General features: G+C 52.0%; 7 protein-coding genes across 7 annotated transcripts; 2 read left to right on the forward strand and 5 right to left on the reverse strand.

Annotated features, from left to right (window-relative positions):
- Positions 1–60: 60 nt before the first annotated feature.
- On the reverse strand, positions 61–1,758 carry CKM354_000680000 (uncharacterized protein; the record flags this gene model as incomplete). The annotated part of the gene is made up of 1 exon (XM_044802133.1): positions 61–1,758. One exon carries the CDS (start codon positions 1,756–1,758, stop codon positions 61–63), a length of 1,698 nt encoding a protein of 565 aa, XP_044658068.1.
- A 3,363-nt stretch (positions 1,759–5,121) lies between these two features.
- On the reverse strand, positions 5,122–7,378 carry CKM354_000680100 (uncharacterized protein; the record flags this gene model as incomplete). Its single annotated transcript, XM_044802134.1, has 2 exons — positions 5,122–5,283; positions 5,345–7,378. 2 exons carry the CDS (start codon positions 7,376–7,378, stop codon positions 5,122–5,124), a joined length of 2,196 nt encoding a protein of 731 aa, XP_044658069.1.
- A 2,397-nt stretch (positions 7,379–9,775) lies between these two features.
- On the forward strand, positions 9,776–10,150 carry CKM354_000680200 (uncharacterized protein; the record flags this gene model as incomplete). The annotated part of the gene is made up of 1 exon (XM_044802135.1): positions 9,776–10,150. One exon carries the CDS (start codon positions 9,776–9,778, stop codon positions 10,148–10,150), a length of 375 nt encoding a protein of 124 aa, XP_044658070.1.
- Positions 10,151–10,483: 333 nt separating this feature from the next.
- CKM354_000680300 (uncharacterized protein) lies at positions 10,484–11,261 on the reverse strand (the record flags this gene model as incomplete). Its single annotated transcript, XM_044802136.1, has 2 exons — positions 10,484–11,091; positions 11,156–11,261. 2 exons carry the CDS (start codon positions 11,259–11,261, stop codon positions 10,484–10,486), a joined length of 714 nt encoding a protein of 237 aa, XP_044658071.1.
- A 117-nt stretch (positions 11,262–11,378) lies between these two features.
- CKM354_000680400 (uncharacterized protein) lies at positions 11,379–12,020 on the reverse strand (the record flags this gene model as incomplete). Its single annotated transcript, XM_044802137.1, has 1 exon — positions 11,379–12,020. One exon carries the CDS (start codon positions 12,018–12,020, stop codon positions 11,379–11,381), a length of 642 nt encoding a protein of 213 aa, XP_044658072.1.
- A 1,908-nt stretch (positions 12,021–13,928) lies between these two features.
- Positions 13,929–15,395, forward strand: CKM354_000680500 (uncharacterized protein; the record flags this gene model as incomplete). The annotated part of the gene is made up of 1 exon (XM_044802138.1): positions 13,929–15,395. The coding sequence occupies one exon, from the start codon at positions 13,929–13,931 to the stop codon at positions 15,393–15,395; it is 1,467 nt and encodes a 488-aa protein (XP_044658073.1).
- Positions 15,396–15,436: 41 nt separating this feature from the next.
- On the reverse strand, positions 15,437–16,582 carry CKM354_000680600 (uncharacterized protein; the record flags this gene model as incomplete). The annotated part of the gene is made up of 2 exons (XM_044802139.1): positions 15,437–15,807; positions 16,195–16,582. The coding sequence occupies 2 exons, from the start codon at positions 16,580–16,582 to the stop codon at positions 15,437–15,439; spliced, it is 759 nt and encodes a 252-aa protein (XP_044658074.1).
- Positions 16,583–18,971: the final 2,389 nt, after the last annotated feature.

Consider the following 18,971-nt stretch of genomic DNA (forward strand, 5'->3'; position numbering starts at 1 on the left):
GCTAATAACAGAGGAAGGGGGAAAGATCTGGAGTCGCCTCTCAATTACGAATCACAGTACTCAATGCAGTACTTCCCTCAGTCGCGTCATCGTCCCGCGTATACCGCCACTTCTAATTCGCATTGGCGGATTGACAAATGTTCCGACAGCTTCTGCCAAGAGCTCATCCATCGTCTCTGGCTTAGCTACTGGACGGATCTCAATCTCGATAAAATGAAACTTCTGGCCATTATGTACACGTTCTTCGGATCTGACATGCACAGAATGAAATTTGAGCTCTGCGTGACTACCCATGCGCCTTGGTGCAAACTTGGATTGCAATGTTTCCAGAGACTCGAGGGCATCCCCTTCAAGCACGTCGAACGCGATTTCGACCTCGGATATCGAACCCAATATAAGTATGAAGGACTCGTAGTCGTATTGACGTTGGAACAGAATCGCTGTCGTTATGGCGCCTGCCGATTTGTCAATCTTGTAAGCCAAAGGCACATCACTCCAAGGCTGGCGCGCCACTCGAGGGAAGTTGTTGGAGCGAGTGGCCTCTGGTAAGTGTAAACTCGCCACCATCCGGTAGTCTGCAAGCTCAGATTTGTCGGTGTCGCAGCAAGATAATTTGCAGACCTGAAAGAAATGGTATGGAAAGATTCTTTGTGTGGTGGAATCGTGATGCTGGCGCACGTAAATGCTTTCAGGTTTTCCTAGTTCCGAGCAGGATGCCAGGATTCCGCTTTTGACTCTGGCGAAGAGATTGGAGCCGCCAGAAAGGCGTTTGAGGTACACGGCGAGCCAGTCATTGTAGCCTCTCCCTGGCACTGGGCATTGCAATGCGGCGAAATACATCCCGTCCTCCTTCTGCGTCAATGGGAGAGTCGCATGAAGGCCCCTTGCGGTCATTGTAAAGGGGATATATTCTCCGAGTTGGCTGTAAGGTATTGTTGAGCCGGTGTGTTTGAAGTCTCGGGGACTATTTGCTAACAGGCCGCAGCAGGTGTCTTCGGCGTTGTCGGGCTGAATCCATGCGAAGATGGACTGATCCTCGCTGATTTTCATGATCTCCTCTTGAAGTCTGAGGAACGATTTTCTTCCGCCTTCGCCGTACAACATCGGCATGTTGACGCCGAACAGACCCATCAAACAGTAAGCGATATCCTCTTCTCGAGTAGTTTGCCGAAAGGAGGCCCAGAACATTCGGGACGCGATGCTTGCATGATGAATAGGCCGAGTGCCTGCCAGATAATCAACGTCTATTCCGGAGATCTGAGAGACACGCGATTGGAGCTGCATCTTGTTGCCCAGAAAGTTCCAGTCGGCGGAGAAGAACTGGACATTGTTTGGAGCCAGAAGTTCTTGGAGTGTCCAGCCGCGCCGCCACCATCTTGAGGCTTCGAAATCTTCGCCCAAGCTCGATACGTCGGCAAGAAAAGCGTAGCATATTTCTGCGTCTTCATAATATTTGTACATGGAATTGATGGCTTCGCTCAGCTCTACAGAGCTGGTCTTGTCAATGCAACAGGTATCGATCCAGAGATGTCCATATCCATCGAGCACGGCACGTTCCATGGCTGAGAGCACCTTTGGAAAAGCTTTTTTGTGTTCGTAAGTACCGTCCCGCACGTCGCAGAATAGCACTTCATCGTCCGCATTGCTGAACCATGTGTGGGAGAGGATCGCGTAAGGTGGAATGTTTTGTCCCCATTTCTCGATAAGCTCGAGTTTCGACTGTCCTGGTCGATACGGTCCGGTTCTAAGCAGACGCATTACAACCGCGAGCAGGTGCCTCTCACATCGGCGAGTTGTCCAGTGGTGTAGATGGCTCGATATCAAACAGGGACGTGCTGCGCATTCGAGCAACTCTCCAAGCGAGCGAGATGAAATAGCTCCCAGACACTTGGAACCGAGTTGCGGCTGAGCCAACCGGTGAATGTCGACTGTTACACAAATGACCTCAGCCGCAAGACTGGTCAATCGAGGCCCGCGACTTTATCTGAGATGCTGGACTCGCTTTCAAACACTCCTTAGCCATTTCGCCCCAACTTGCACTTTGTGGTGGGAGAATACACCACACGTATTCAGAGCTAATGGACGAGAATCACGCCGCCGCCAATTACAGTTCAACGAAGAAGCCCGAGGTTGCCCATATTGCATCTGAGAACCATGATTTTATTCAGCGAGAACCTCCGTACGCACGGCTGCTACCCAAGTCACTATGTGATTACAACATAGGCTGATGCTGTTGGCCTAGAATGCCATACCAGCCATCACAAGAACCGGTGCATGAGGCGCCACCACTCTTCGTTACGCCCTTAAGCAAATTGGGAGACAGACCAGCTCAAGTCGATTGTCCATATTGCGAGAAAGTCGTGCAAACCGAAATTCACAGGTCTGCTTCGAGCGATACTGGGTAAACATCCCACCTTGCAAAGAGATTGCAGCAGCTGATGGAATCCGACAGTATGACCGAATGTCTTATTTGCCTTGTTTGCTGTCCGCTGTTGCTCTGCTATAGACCGGATGAGGACACTTCTCATCACTGTTCGGTCTGCAAAACCCGTCTGACGCACAGACCGCATGGGGGCACTGTCGTAGTCGTCGCTGCAACGAAAGCTGAGCCCAATCAAGTCGCATCCAAGTATCAACAGAAAGCCTGATGCGAGGCTGGAAGGAACTGAATCATGCTGTGGCACAAAACACCATCTCACTCATTGTCTCTGGCTGAGCAAATGGCTCTCTCTTGGCATTGATGGGATGACACCCTTAGCACCACGTCGAGATCCAAAAATAGGGAGATGCAGCGATGCAGAGCGGGACAGCGCATGATGGAGCTCCTTCAAAGTCTCTTGTGGATTTCCCAATGTGTCCATGGACCTGGGCATGTATGCCAAGCCTGTGGCGCCTCACAGCCGCCGCCTCACAGCCTTATTACACACGCCTCACGGCTTGACAGCCTTGTAGGCTCTACATGAACAGATCGGCGCTGGTAGTGCTACAATGAGATCGGCAAGCCATCTGCATCCCATATGCGGCTGAGCCAAGCGGTCAATGACAACTGTTACACAGCCTCGACATACTGCCCCGTCAAGTGAAGTTCGCGATCGAATGTTGTGAGTATATATCGAAGCTTGCACGTTCGTCTAGGATGCCTAAGACATTGTCGACCAGGCCGCAGTGTATTCAGACCGATCAGTGTCTCAAGCTTGTAGAAAGCATTACGCAGTATCGTTACTACTATGGCTACGACAAATAACTACGAGTTGTCTGGCAGGATCGACCCACTCGCTCCAACAAATCCCGAAGCTGCGCATCTCTCATATGAGGATCATCATCTATTCCAGCACGGGCCTCCGTACGTGTCTTGATTAGCGTGGACAGGGCCGCCAGACCAAGTAAACTGATATGTTCGCCTCAGAATGGAATACCTCCCTCCACAATATCCAGGAACCGAAATCTCACCAGTTCTCGTAACACCCTTAAGCAAACTCCACGAACAACCAACCCAGGTCGATTGCCCGTACTGCAAGAAGAGCGTCGTAACCGAAACTCGCAAACCTGCTTCCAATACTTCCGAGTAGGCTTTCCCCATTCACTATTTGTCCAGAACGAAATGCCACGTCTAGCACACTGACTGAGTGACTGTTCTTGACAGATTTGCACAGTTCCTGTTATGTATAGTCTTTTGCCCTTTGGTATTCTGCTACGAGGTTGAAGATCGGATCGATCATCATTGCTCTATCTGTAAGAAGAAATTGGCGTATAAACCGCGCGAGGGTCCTGCTGTGGTTGTTGCTCAGCCCAATGTCGAGGATAAGGTTCCGTCGAAGTATCAGCCTGGGGTGTGATTATGCTCTTGCCACCAAGTAGTGATGATCAATTACGAATCAATGATGAAACGCACAAGTACATATGGTCACATTAATACTTAGTCTTTATGCTAGGGACAGAACGATTGCTTCTCGATCTACACAACAAACAATCTTCGACGATTCGATGCTACATGGCCAGGGTTTGGATATGTGTCTTGAATTACATAGCCCCAATTTCTGGCTCCAAGATGCAGCCAAGACGACCGGTGAAGATTCGGTGTTACACGGGTGAGCGCAGCCTCTAGCTTTTATCACTTCAGCTCGCTGTCGAAATACATGTAAGTTCGACGTGAGGAAGGCTGCCGCGAACTCTAACCACCTCTCATATCGAGGGTTGCAAAAGTACCGCATGATACAATGGCCAGCATGGCCACTAAAAATGTAGAGGAGGACAACACGAAAGATTCAGCACCCAGGCCCGACACCAGGAGGAGTGACGAGGCTGTCTATCGCGCGTCGAACGAACACTATGACCCCATCCAGCGTGAAATTTCGTATGTATTCCGTTCTCTTGAAGAGCCGAGAAACTAACATGTTAACCTAGCATGAAATACGAGGCATCAAACAAAGAACCAGACAAACCATGCGACAAATCCAACCAAGCCTACTGTCCACGCTGCAAGGAAACAGTGGCTACAAACCATACCTGGGAAACCACACTCTCTGATCGGTAAGTCATCTTTCATCAACCCAGCAACAAACAACTGTCTTGGCGAGGTACTAACGATCAAGAGTAGCTGTGCAAAGTGTTACTACTGCCTTGTCTGTCCTGCCATACTCATCTATTGGAAACCTCGCAGTCGTAGGGACCGCTGTGTAAATTGCAATAAACGGTTGAAGCCCAGTAGGGCCGATGGAGAGAACGCCGGAGCTGGAGTCGAGACTTCGATCAAGACTGAGGCTTCTTGAAAATGCATCTCAGGATTAGCAGATGGCTCGATCGTATTGGAAGAGGAAATTGTTAGGAGGGATCGGTTTGGGAGCGGAGAGCCAAACAAAAAAAGGAAAGAAAAACAAACGCAGCGGAAGTCCTGGCTCTCTACTATTCTCTCATTCGGCAATCTCTGGTGACGAAAGTGATGATCACAGGGGCAAGACACATTCGTAGTGAGATCAATCCTCAGTGCTTGAGAAGGAACCGTATGCTTTTTCTCCCTGATTCGCGAGCAGCAACTTTCTCGTTGCAATGTTCCGTCATTCATTCATTATGTACATTATTACACATTAGATTCATCTTCACAGGACATTCTGTTGTTCTTCCTCAGATTCCTGAATCAGTCTGCAAGTACTCCGCTTGCTCCGGATAGTAGTCTCTCCAAGTATTACATTGTTGGTTGAAGTCCGCGGGTAGTGGGTCGATGTCCAACATTGTTTGCTGGCTCTCAATGAATTGAACTGCGAAACCGTCGTCTGCGTGCCAAGCCTGCAAGAAGATTATTGTTAGCATTGGAACTGAAAATGGTGATTGGAGGAATCAGGCTTACAATATGACAATGCAGCAACCACGCTCCAGGGTTGTTCGTCTCAAAAGCAATCGCCAACCAGCCATTCGTTGGCAGCATGGCAACATCTCTCCTCATGGGGTTCTCATAGTTCAGATTCTGTCTGTCGGCATTTGTCCAAGCACTTTCTCCAGCTCCCAAGACGTAGAAGTCGTGGCCGTGAAGATGAATTGGATGCGGGATGTTGACTGTAAACGGAGAGCCAGGCGCTTCGGTGATCACCCAGTATGTCCAGCGATTGGCGTTTGGAAGAGAAATGGCATTAGCGCGATCAGGCCAGTTGGAGAAAGAGCGATCGTTTTGAATCTCATCAAGAGTTGGTTGCGACCAGTCGACGCGGAGAGGTGTGCCATTGACTTGCCAGAAGATGGTAAGAAGGCCGTTGGCGTCAGTGGACTGGTTGATTGCGGTGGCGAGAGTCTCAAATGTGGGAATGTCGTTCGCAGGGACGTAAGAGTTCCAGTAAGGAACGAGCCCGCTTTCATCTGTGCAACGTTGAGCGTAGTTGTGTGCTGTGCTAATTGGAGTCTCGTTCTCGTGGCCTTCGTATGAGAAGATGGAGCGAATGTTGCCGTTATTGAAGTTGGAGCCGCAGCCGGCGGTGTCCTGAGAGTCAGCGCGGAACCAGTAGCTTCCCGGGCTTTGGTCGGCGGTTATAATCACATCGTATCGTTGTCCAATGCCCAGAAAGACACTTGTAGCGTTGTAAGGCACAAGAGGGACGAAGTCAGCAGCGATCACAGTCATGGTGTGGCCGTCCAGAGAGAAAGTGAAGTGGTTGTCGACACCAGTGTTGATGAGACGAAGACGGTGGCGCCTGCCGGCTTTGAGAATCGTCCGCGCGTATGATCCTCCCGAGTTGGATGTCATTGTGCCGTTTATGAGACCATTGTCTGCAGTAGGTGCCAAGGAGTTTCGATGTCTCGCGAGGAAGGAAGTTGTGCCGACAGTAGGGTAGTACCAATCAGTGATGGGAAGGGGGCCAAGATCCTCGTCGTAATCTGCCGTTGCGGGTCCATACACGACGATAGGTCCAAGGATACCATCACCATACTGGTTGCTGAAATGAGAATGGTACCAGCTCGTTCCGTATTGAGTCGCAATGAACGTGTAAGTTTTGCTGCCTCCAGGGACTATGGGACACTCGGTGACACCTGGAACGCCGTCTTGGCCATTGTTGTGCCACATGCGCAACCCATGCCAATGAATCGAAGTTCCGTTATTCGGAAGTTCGTTGTGAACAGTGACTTGAATTGTGTCGCCCCAGTTTGCGTAGATGGTTGGTCCTGGATATTGTCCGTTGATAGCATAGACCAAACGCTCGAAGCCGTCGGGAGACATGGTAGTGTTGGTGATTGTGAAGTCGTATGACACAGTTCGACCAGTCTCTGGCCAGTCCTGGTCGAAATCGGTGTCAATGTCGAAGCCGCCACTCCAGCAGCCCCTCGAGTTGGGTCCATTCGTGCATGTTGCTGTCGGCGCGTTGCTGGTTGTCGCCGCAGTGCTCGTCGGAGCTCGAATCACAGTAGTCGCTGACGGTGTATTAGACTGCCATGTGTCCGACACGCTTGCGCTACCACCATTGGTGGGTACGGTGAAAGAATGGTCTGGATCCGCTTCCCAAGTAACCGTGCCGTCAGTGCCGATTTTGATATACTTGTAGCTGAAACTTGTGCCTGCTGGAATGCTGACGGTACCTGACCACAGAGGTCTATCGTTTGTGTACTGCGAAGCACTAAGTGACACGCCGTTGCTCGTATCCCAGTTGCCAAGTTGAGCGATGGATCCAACGACCTGTACTGACTCGCCCCAAGCAGTCTGGGCAAGTTGGTTGAATGTGACCTGAACACTTGCTGTCTGTCGTCGCCTAATGTCCCTGCTTTGGCGAGAGACAAGTCTCTCAGATGTGAATGGCGTCGCGTGCTGTGCGATTCCGGGTTCGTGTAACCGCTCGACTGGAATGACCGAGGCAGCGGCCAGAGCCAGAAAATTAAAGATCGCGTAGTGTAACCTCATGGTGGCTGCAGTGGTTACAAAACGAGGGCAGAGTCTTAATGAGAATATTAGTACTGCGCACTTGAGAGCGCGTGAATGGCGATTGTGCTGTCGCCTGTGTCTAGTGAATGTATGAAAAATTTATTAACGAAAGGGATCACGCATAGGTGAAGGTACGTGGACAAGCAGTGTTTGCCATGTCATGCCAGGAGGCGGACTATGTATTCAATCAATCTTTTTAAGCTGTGGAGACTGTGGTCGAGCACGCACGTATCAGGAAAATCCGTGGTGGCGATAATCCACAATGGCTCCTTGGCCATTGCTCCACTCGGTTGTTCTGCCATGGAAATGTGACACGGATGTGCGCGAGGAGGGGCGCTCAAGATAGAAGTCCTGTGTGACGGGTAGTTGCCATTGTCGGACCAAGAAATTTCGCTTCTCGCGCTGTGCCGTGCTGCGTGCAGTCATTCTCGAGATCTTGCGCATGTCGCTGCCGGGATTGAGAGTAAGGAGAGGTGTAGGATAGAGTGCTACACGAGCGCTTGTCGGGCCGGATGTGGCTGTATGATGCCTGTCGCCGAGCCAGGATGGCAAGCCAAAGTCGACGAATCCGCGAGAGCACTACCAGTGCATATCGGTTCACCGCTGGCCATCCGGTGCTGCGATACTGTCAATCGGTTTCAAGTCTTCCGTTTGTTCACCTCGGCGAATCCTATGTTGTGTGGAAAGGCTGGATAGTGGATTTCGCAGTTCATCGAAGAGATCTACGGCGCGTCCACGGCGAGGCTCACACCCCTGTCCAACCCACAGTTTCATCGGACCTCCACTCCGATTCGATGTGGCTGGTTCTACAAAATGCGTCAGCGATATGCATGTCCACAGGGGCCGCTGAACGAGCACAAAATCAATAGTCAGTCCCTCACCGACAAACATATACTTCCTCGTGATGGCACACCATGTTGCGCACCAGCTCGCACGAGACGATCACGCGATGCCACCATCTGGATGCAGCGGTGCGATAATTGTACGCGTATCTCGCGACTGGTGGACTGCATCCTTCCAATAGTGGAAGCATGAATGTGGAACTCAGTGCCCATGTTGATCCGGTAACATGCCGCGCGAGCGATTCGCCTGCAGCAATGCCCTCTGAGTCTCGGGCACTACGGTATCGGCACGTAGTCGGATGCAGGGCGAAACAGGTCGTCGTCTCGGTCCATAGGTCGTCGCGTGGGAGGCTTGATCGTTATGGCAGTGGCGGGAAAGGAAGCAGATATATTGACCAAGCAGGCGTGCCCGCCATCTTTGCCAGATGCCAAGTGGAAGACTCTTAGCAGTGGGCGGCACATATTGATTGTCTGGAGATGGTGATGAGATGGTGGCTGCGCTCGCCTAAGCGTACACTGTGCTTCGCTTGCGCTTTCTGCAGCAGCCGCGCGTGATGGCATGACATCTGCTGCCACGTGCAGGAACATCGTGCACCGGCGCCAGATCCGTGGAACAGGGGATGAGGTTGACGAGACTTTACGACTGTCTCACTTCCAAACTGATACAAAACAGATCTCAGATCGCGAGCATATTTAGCACTCAGCGATGAACAACCAGATAAGGGACAGAGCACCTTCCTCTTCGAGTGCCGTCCACTTACATCTGCATCCTCTTCCGATCACCTTGCGATGTGACTGACACTGCAGGCCGTACATCGTTTCCAGTGATTGCCTTTGGTTGGATACACTGATATCACCGGACGTCCGACTCCCACCGTACAACTCTTGCGACCATAATGGATGCGAAGCCTGGTCTGAAAGAAAATATCGCGAGGCTTCAACCCCTGCCCTGATACGTCCAACACTCGTGGGCCTCTCGCTGTAGGACGCGCTTGCCGTGTAAGCGGGAAATCCCGACTTCACTCCATCAATTCTAAAGCTTCAATGTGCCAAAAGTCCTCTGCACTCAAGATCGCAACCAAGAAGTTCAGCTTGTACAATGAAAAACCATACTCCACTTGTAGCGTCAAGGTGCAGTCACGAATCTGTACACGTCGAAAAGGTCGACATACCTGCTCCAACAACCTTCACCTATTCAAGCGCAGTCGTTCCGCTACGCAGACCGTGGTTTGGGACACTCTATCGGGCTGCCAATGGGTTGAAAGCCAGCTTCAAACAGGACTGACTACTTCATCACATGCTATTGTCTGAATGCTCTCTACCACATTCACCACTGCACAATGCCATCAGCACGTGCAACGTGGTCGCAAAAAATTGTTTGCCTTGCTGCTCAGAGGGCACATGCACCAGCACATTAAAGCTGCTCATGTCCGCCACATCTGCGACTCATTTTGAGCATACAAAGTCTCGAAAGCCTCTGGACATCCATCAACATTCCACTCCAAACTCAAGCAGACCCCGCTTCACAACCACAATGTGCAAAGTCCGTCCTCCAATCCCTCCCCCGCATCCCCTCCCAACCACTAAACTAACATTTCCCCACCAGCTCTTCTGCGCCATCGGTCACGACGGTCCCTACAAAGAATGCACCACCACGCTGCTCTCCTGCGTCGTCTACTGCGAACCCAAAAAGGGCAAAGCTCCTCTCCGTTACCACCACACCACCTGTTTCCCAAAAGAAATGACTGTCGTCTGGGGATTACCACCGAAGGGCAAGAAATTCTACTGCAAAGTCTGCGAGAGGATCTTGAATATCACGGAAGAGTCTGGACCGGAGGCGGAAATGGGAAAGGGGTATGTTTTGGAGAAGGGGAGGGGAAGAGGGGAGTGGAAGGTTAAGAAGGTTTGAGGGAGGAGATCGAAGGGGTTGTTACTCAGGCGTGGGATTCGAGGTTGGATGAGTCGTGCATGAGGTTGAGAGTCGAGGCGTGGAGCGCAATGTACCTGTTGGAGCGGCAGAGCATCTCGAGCCGCGAAGATCGGGAAGTTCTGCGTCGGGGACGCCGGTGGGAGGTGGGGCTCAGAGATCCTGTGTCAATCGAGGCCTATTGTTTGTCAACATGGAAGTATGGTAAATGAAATGATATTGCGTTGAATAGGATCCCGTCGTCCTCTCTACTTCGTGAAGCTTACAGCTTGTTTTCAAAGCCACCCCTTGAATGTCAAATGTACACCAGCTCCGTTACGATCTCGGCAGGACCCAAGTCACCACGCTCTGCGCCGGCACCATTCCACTCCAAACCTGTCCAGTACTACTCATAGTTAAGCGCAAAAACACCGCGTTTGTAACCGTACTCAAAATTACCACCGTCCTCGTCCCATCGGGATTGACAGTGCCAACAGCCTGCACCATCTGGCCATTCGAGTTCGAGCCACCGCCACTGACCAGTACCACTCTCGCTCCCTTAGGCATATATCGGCTAAACTGTGCCATCATATAGTACGCCGTATTGAGCGTGTATGTCCCATCGTTGTTCACCGTAACGAGACCTTGGCATTGATCGCAGCCTCCTTCGATGTACGGACCATTGTTTATGTCTGTGGCAAGGCCCCAGGCAATAGAGCCAGATCCCCAATTCTGCAAAGGGCCCAGTGTGAAGGCCGCTGCGTTCCACCAGGGCTGGGAGGCAGGCGTCCAGCATTCGGTCATGTATTGTGTTACATTTGGGTTTGAGTTGCGGAAGTCGGACATGGTACTCCATGGCGCGGTAGAGTAGCAGTGCCAAGCGACGGTGCTGGTGTATGTGCCGGCATTGTCGAGGATTGTTTGTGGGTATGATGGTTGGTCGACTGAAATTTGCGCGGCGTCGTTAGTGGAGGCCGTTTGTGTTGCGCTGTCCTCGTCATTACTTACGATTGTGATCATATGCCCAGATCTGAGTAGACAAACCTGCTTGCGCGAAAGCAGGCCCGAGACGATTCTTGACCAGTAAAGCGTTCTCATAGTCGTAAACATACATGGTTGGGAACTCAGCAACAGAGTTCAGTGGCTCGTTCTGGAGGGTGATGGCGTTCACAGGAGCACCAGCTCGTGCATATGCCTGAACGTACTTGACAAAGTACTGTGCAAAGGCGTATTAATAATCGGTCTCAGTCGAATTAAGATAAGTGTATTGCAGATTGTTGTTGTTTGCGTTACCGGTAAGAACTCCATTTCTTTTCATCCAGCCTGGAGCGGACCATGATGACCCAAGAAGTGTCATGCGAGGTGCAGCAGTTCTCATTTTGGCCAATAAAGACGCCATTGCGGTTCCATTAGGGCCAAGAGCAAAATTCGTCAATTGCGGATCCGGGTTGCCATTGTTGTCATCGTATGTATAAGCCGTTGCGGAAAGATCAGAGGACCCTATGGTATGACGCATCAAGCTGAAATTTGCCGAGTTTGAAGGGCTTGAGGTCATCAATATGTTCATCAGAGAAGTCTGCTGACTGCTTGATAGTCTGTTCCAGTTGACCACTGTCGCATCTGTTATGGCAGCTCCAAATCCAGTAACGCTTTGTCTGTAGGCGGCGGTTGTATCGTTCAGGGACAGATTCCATAGAGTAGACCCAGATGGCTGAGTCCCCAAACCTTTAGCTGGAGCAGTCAAGCGCGTGAGTTTGTAGGTGCCATTGTAATTGGAGCATATTGCAGATGCGGTCGATTGTCGGATTTCGAGGGGTGAGGCCAGTACTGAACCACTGAATGCAACGATTAAGGCAAAATAGAGGGCGAACATGCTTTCTGTAGTTGAACAGCTGCCACCAGTCTTGTTGAGCTTTTTGATAAAGAATATCGTGTAGGAGACCCAGACGTTTATTTGTATCGTGTGTAAGTGCTTTCCAAACACCACACGTGCCGGCCAGCACCGATAAGATACAGTGCGCGAGGGCTTAGATCGCTTTCGTTGCCGTAAGGATCATGGGTGGCCTAGAATCAGCCTCCAAAATCGAGAAGGTTGTGAAGCAGAACCACTCCTGTGGCGCATCGTAAGAGTCTGCAGTAGTTTGCTGCCTCGGCAGGCGAACATCTAGGGTGCTTTGATCTCAGGAATGGCCTGGAACGATGCGAAAAGCGTCGGAGTGCCGGGTAAGATCATCCGCACGTATCTGACGAAGCCTGGCCATTAACTTTGAGTATGCAGGGTATGCCTCTCCATTCGTCATGGTGTGGAGAGATCGCTGAAGCTCGGCCCTAATGGAGTCAGCTCTGCGCTACGCTGAGGAAATGAGGCGTGTAAAGCGTAGGGTGGAAGGCGCGAGATCATGCAAGGGCGATGCTGGCGGCCATGTGGGAACGAGATTATTAGTGGGAATTAGTGTAGCAACGAGTCAGATGATGGGCGTATTCTCATGAATAGGGAAGCCCAACAAAGAGCCACTTTCAAAAGTGCGTGATCAGGCGGAGTAGAGCTCGTGAGCAAGACCATAGTGGGGGCAATATACTAACGAGCTTCTGCCAATGTAACACATTTGCTGACAGCCAGGCTGGCCGAGCAAATACATTGTTCGTGATGCTGGCGTGGTTGGTAGGCTGTCTGCAGAAGGCTGTAAGATGTCTGGCCTATCACGTCAAAGATGCCGATTGAGCCGAAACGATTTCTTTTGATAGTGTGAGTGGGTCGATGTAGTGATGTGGCAGCACGTGTCGTCGTCGGAGGATTTCTCCATGTCTCGGTCGCGCCGACTCTGGCGGGGAAGTGAAAACGGTTCCGCATCATCACCCCACGACATGTCGATACGGGAATATGACTGGCCGGGGTGTGTAGCCCTAGAGCCAGTCCGGCCCAAACAGTGCTTGTTTCTAGCTTTCTCCAGAGCAGGTCGAACGAGCAATCAAGGCCACGAGGTCGGCGTACAGCGGCTCGGCGGCGCGATCTCGCCTCTTGCGTCCTGGACTGTCGATAGCGGCATGCCACCTCGCCAAGCTCGTCAACCACTTCCAGGGCAAAGAGAGCCGTTCGAGCATGCAAAGTGCTTTGAGGGCGGGGACCTGCGCTAGCACTCCCAGCAGGAGGCAGTCTCGACAGGCTGATCTCTGCGCCAATAGCGATATCAGCTGATCTGACAGTGAGATGGACGCGGACAGCTGCCTTCACGTATCACAGCCACGGTGATTCTTGCCGAACTGCTTGTCGTGGCTTGCTGGCGGAGGCGTGGTCATATGCTGGTAGCGAAGGCTGTTGCTAGTCGTCGCCGGACTGCTCGACGGTATTGAACGAACGTGATTCATGGGGCGAGGCGCGCTCACAGATGCGGGATGGAGCGAGGAGAGGTTTGCGGGAAGGTGTGATGAGCGGTTCGTGGCTGCTGTGGTGAGGAAAGACTTGGCGCGCCCAGCACTCGTCTCCCATGTTTCACCTGTACCAACCTCAGCTCCACACTTCATCTCCATCCTCATCTCGTCCATCGCATCGAGTAATGGCTGCAGACATGCCGGTCGAAGAACACATCACAGCCTCAGCGCGAAACGGGCCAACCACCGCAGCGAGCACAATGCACGTCTTTGTCGATCGCCAGTCGACGCCCGCTGGGCGCGCGTCATTTCTTGTGGCTGCTGGGCAGAGCGGTCGCGTCCTCTCCTCAGGAGCACCCTGTTCTCGCTAACATGGCACATCCCAGTCCAGCCCGGAGCTTGAATGGACGACATGGCAGCTGCTAACCTGACCACTTCTGGACCTCCTCCTGGCTACGTACCCAAGAAGTTGATCGTAGCATGCGACGGGAGCTGGAAGAATTCCGATTCAGGCATTCTAGGAGGGACGGGGCTGTCCTGGATCTGGAGAGGTGAAGAACAAGTCTTGACGAATGTGACAAGGATTGCGCGAGCGATCGAAAGTGTAAACCAGAAGGGCCAGCAACAGGTTGTGTACTACCAGCCTGGTGTAGGTTCTGAAGGGAACCTGTTCGGACGTGTCGTTGGTGGTGCTTTGGGCCTGGGATTGGCAGCGAACATCCGCGAAGCGTACTCCTTCATAGCAAATAATTATTTGCATGGGGACGAGATCATCCTGATCGGATTCTCTCGAGGCGCGTTCACCGCACGATCGGTCGGGGGTCTAATCTGCGACCTCGGAGTGCTGAATACAGATGGCCTCGATCACCTGGTCGACGTGTTCGAAGACTGGGAGAATTGCGGCGCGGAAGGTTATACGACCCTTCTCGGAAAAGATGAACCCACATTCGAGATGAAGACCGGTCCCGAGGACACGAAAGCATATATCAAGAAGTATCGTGAAGCTCTGATCAAGATCGGCTATATCAGCTCCCAGGAAGTGCCCATCAAAGCCATTGGTGTCTTCGATACAGTCGGATCGCTTGGCATTCCAGTTAATCCTGTCTTCCAACGTCTTGGTCTCCCTCATGTGCTCCGGGAATACCGCTTCTATAACACAGATCTCGACCCCAACATTGAGAACGCCTTCCAAGCTCTCGCTCTGGACGAAGCTCGAAGCGCTTACCGTCCCGCGCTCTGGCAAAAAGTTCCTGGTGTCAACTCTACATTGAAACAAATATGGCTGCCCGGTGCGCATACTGGCATTGGGGGTGGGTATGAGGAGACTTCCCTATCAAACCTGTCGCTGGCCTGGATGATGGACAATTTGTCGCCATTCATCGATTTCACCCCAGGATATGTCCGGAAGCAACACGAGAAGAACCAACAATATCTTCGGCAAGCGAAAGTCCCAGCCAAAGGCCTCGTCTGGGCCGCGGGGCAGCTGAAAAACAAAGGAAAAGGAATTCAAGCCCTCATGGGTTTGGTGTCGAGATCTCCCGGCAGATACCATGTGCTGGATAAAAAGACGTTGAAAGAAAGACAGGAAGAGCCCTTGCAGAATACAAACGAGCGGATCCATGTTGCTGTGCGCTCGAGGAAGAAAACCGGAGGAATGGATGAGAAGAATGAAGTCGTCAAGTATGAGCCCAAGGGGCTTGCAGAGGAGGAATATGAACTTGTTGATGAGAATGCAGAACCAGGGAAGGCGATGTGGAGGTATATTGGAAAGGACCCCCAATTTGCTGGGTTGATCCTGCTGGAAGATGAGTTGGGTGTGTTTGAGAGGGAAATTTTCGAAGATTGTGTCTCCAGAAATGCTGTGGATGTGGGCAAATGATATGCCACCATTTGAGCGGGTAATTTCGTGGATGTGGCATCTCACCAATGTAATGCTGCTGTGTACCTCCTCGCCATCTCTGCGCTCTCATCGACTTCCCGAAATTTCTCGATCGCACCACTGACGCCTTGCTCATCTACTGCCCAGTGTCCTTCCACGATCATTTGCCTCCAGCTTTCGAGTATCAAATGCAGCTGCGTTCGATGTCCAGGAATCAATGGGTTGATGCTCGTTTGGTAAAGATCTGTTTTCGAAAGGCGTCTGGCTTTCAGGTGGTCATTGTACATTGCGTGACCATCCTGACCGCCGACATCGAATGGCAGAATCAGCAGACTGGCGTCTTCGTGTGCGGTTGCGCACCAAGGGCGAGATTTGTCGAGGTAGAGACCTGCTGGAAGCTCATGAAGAGAGTCTAAAGGATGCTCGAACGTGTGCTCCGCCGTTAGGCGTCTTCCGTTGCTCGCATGCATGCTTAGTCACTAGACATGGAGGTGCCATGCGATGTGTCTGGTCCTCACACGAAGGGTCTGACACAGCTGTCGTACTGCGTATGATTTTCGTGCTCTGCGTCACAAAATCATCGGCCGTCCGTTCTTCTCGCAGTCTCCTTGTGTCGAACGCATTGGCGGCACCAACTGACGTTGTGGCCCGAGAGGCCGGCACAGATCCCACACAGCTGCGATGATGTACATGATGAACATCAACGACAAATAAGCAACCAAAAATCGCAGAACGAGGTTCTGCATTCGACCGTCCTGAACAACATTGTCGTAGCGAAGCGCTCCTGAACGCCACATACCGATTAGTTCATCTTTCTCACATGGCCACGAAGTAGCCATATCGAAAGGATGAAATTGTTGTGCTTGCTCGCAGGTACTGGGCAAGATTTGTGGGACCAGCGTTAGGCCGGCAACATGGACTCCGTTGTGTATGATGTGCGCCATGAGGATCGGCGAAAGCATACCAAGGATGATGATAGGCCAGAACCAGAGCAGCACGAACCCTTTGATCGAGCCTATGCCATGGCCTGGGAGACTCAAGAATGCAGGTGCCCGTTCTAGTATGTGCGTGGCTATGAAGATGGCCGCCATGATGCAGCCCATGGTACCGAAGAAGAAAGTCCATTCGGCTATGGTGGTTGCTAAGGTTATCTCGGCTTCCGTCCAGGTTGAGTTCATGTTGTCCATCTCGAGCAAAGTGAAGGTTTGTACCTTTCTAATCGGCGCTTTGTATTGGCGTGGTCGGCGGGGAACAGTCGAGGTGTGAAAGGGCGGGAGCTGGAATACTGAGATGGCAGCTTAAATAACAAGATAAGTGGGTCAGCCGATCCCGGGCAGCGGCGCGCTTGGGAACCACAATGTTGCTTTGGTACCAGGCAGCTACTGAGCTTCTGGGGAAAGGTACCGACAGCGCAGATGCGTGCACCCGGCGAAATGGTCTGCCAGCCGGCATATGTAGCGAGATCAATCGTTGACCTACGATGCGCCCCATCGTGAGGAGATTGATCAAACCTGCTGAGCGATATGAGCTGCGTGATTCACCGGCAGATCGACGAGCTCAAAGCTCGTGAGTCGTCGTGGATTGAACGTGAACTTGGCGATCTTCTGATGTGCGCCTTGCCACCTCCCTGAGATTTCGGTGAGCTGGAATTCATGTCGATTCACACTCGGTACTTCCATGCACGACTTTTATGCTGAGCAGCATAACAGAGTAAGTGGCCTTCTTGGTAGGCTGTCGAGGAAGACCGTGCTCTGATGTGCGGTGAGACTTGTGCCGTCATGCCTTTGGTCAGATCCCGGAGGCGCCGGTGCAGACCCGTTGTACCGTTACAGGAATATTTGGCAGAAGGCCACATTACAGCGGCAATTGAGCCATGCGTGGATATGTCGAAGGCACAAAGCTCTGTCTCACAGTCAAGGAGACTAAGGCCAACAAGAGTGAGTTGATTCGTCCAGCCCAGTGATGCCAACGATCGCGATCGATCAGTTCCAGTCGATCAGAGTATCTGTGCTGTGTTCCAAGGCCAGTGGGTGCAATTGAGTGTGATGGCAGTCAACCGGCACACCCAGCTAACTTGTCCTTCTAGTGAAGTCAATCCGTCTGGCACAAAAAGCGCGTATGCCTCGTTGCCTGAACAAGGTTGCAACCATCTACCTGTGTTGCCGAATATTCGCAGTCAACCAGATGCTTCAAGTCCAATGTGCTCGATCGAGCGCCATCATTGCGAAACAGTGGCCGCGATATGTAGCCTTCGGGAGAGCTTAGCAGTCATTTGGCTTGCGCGAGATCTGGAATGGAGCAGATTGGGCCGCGTTGCGTCGATGCATTCTGATACAAGAATTCCTATGCGGAGCCTTCCTACTTCGGTATTAGTCCGCTGCATGGTCATCCTGGGCTATTGAACATACGATCAGATGGTCAACTGCCACCACTAAAAGAAGCTGGATCCGACCGTGGACCGCCGCGATGTACTGCGCGCGATTGCATTGCTTATCCTGGAACGGTGTCCATAGATCGCATCGCGCGTTTTGATGTCATGGTGGTATCCTGCCCGTCATATATTGTAGCAACCCCCATCGCTATGACGCGAACAGCCTGTCAGATAGAACACTCCGTCGTGGTGGCTGCGAACGCAGAGATGCTGGTGGATAACGTCAGAGATGGCCTCTTATGAGAGATGATATCGTATAGCGATAGATGGCAGTAGATGGCGGTAGAGGGCGGTAGATGGCGGTAGATGGCGATAGATGGCTGATAGATCGGTCTAGATGCCAAGAGATGGCGGACGTTGGCCGTGAGCCAGAGGCGGACACGTTGATCCCCGATGCCACGCAGAGGCCGTCCATTTATCGGGGTTCCGGGCTGGCGCACCGTGCTGCGCCAAAGGGCTTGTCGAGTCTGAGTCGGGATCCTACCCCGTCGTACGAACGGGGCAGGGACTCAGGTTGTCAGTCCGTCCTACTTCGCACCATTCCCCACTGTCCGAGGACAGGCTTGTTGAAAGCAACCTGGTTGAGCAGGTCAGGGTTCCCAGTTCTCTGGACGGGATCTTGACATCAAGTGAGCGATCCAGCGAGGAAACGTCACGAGAAAGAATCCCGCTGCGGACCAGAAGAGACTGACGACGGTCTCGGAGCGTTCAGGTGCAACGCCGAGTCTGGTGATCACCCAGTTATGTAGCGACCGTCGTTGGTCGAAGTAGAAGTAACGGACGAGGAAAGAGAAAGCCATCCAGACCACGGAACAGAGTACCCACTATGTCTCTGAGGCCATGATGAGGATGCTTTTAGAGGATATTCCGTAAAGCGAGCGTAGGTAGCGAGCGAATTCCAGAAGCGAGCGAATAATAGGGTGTGGGTGAGGATCAAAGCAGAGCACGAGATCAAACAGCAAGATAAACAACATCTCCACGTGAAAAGCTCTTGCTGCGCAATATCTGACACGCAGTTATGGCAAGAGATGTGGTGGACGCCTGCTTAATCCGTGTGGGATGCGACTTCTCACTTTCAGTGCTGCACGTCACCTGCCAGCGCTCTCGCAAGCTTGGAAACTTTCATGTCTGCAGAGATATGCACT

This window comes from Cercospora kikuchii (genome assembly GCF_019650295.1).
Source record: "Cercospora kikuchii DNA, contig_00004, whole genome shotgun sequence".
Lineage (NCBI taxonomy): Eukaryota > Fungi > Ascomycota > Dothideomycetes > Mycosphaerellales > Mycosphaerellaceae > Cercospora > Cercospora kikuchii.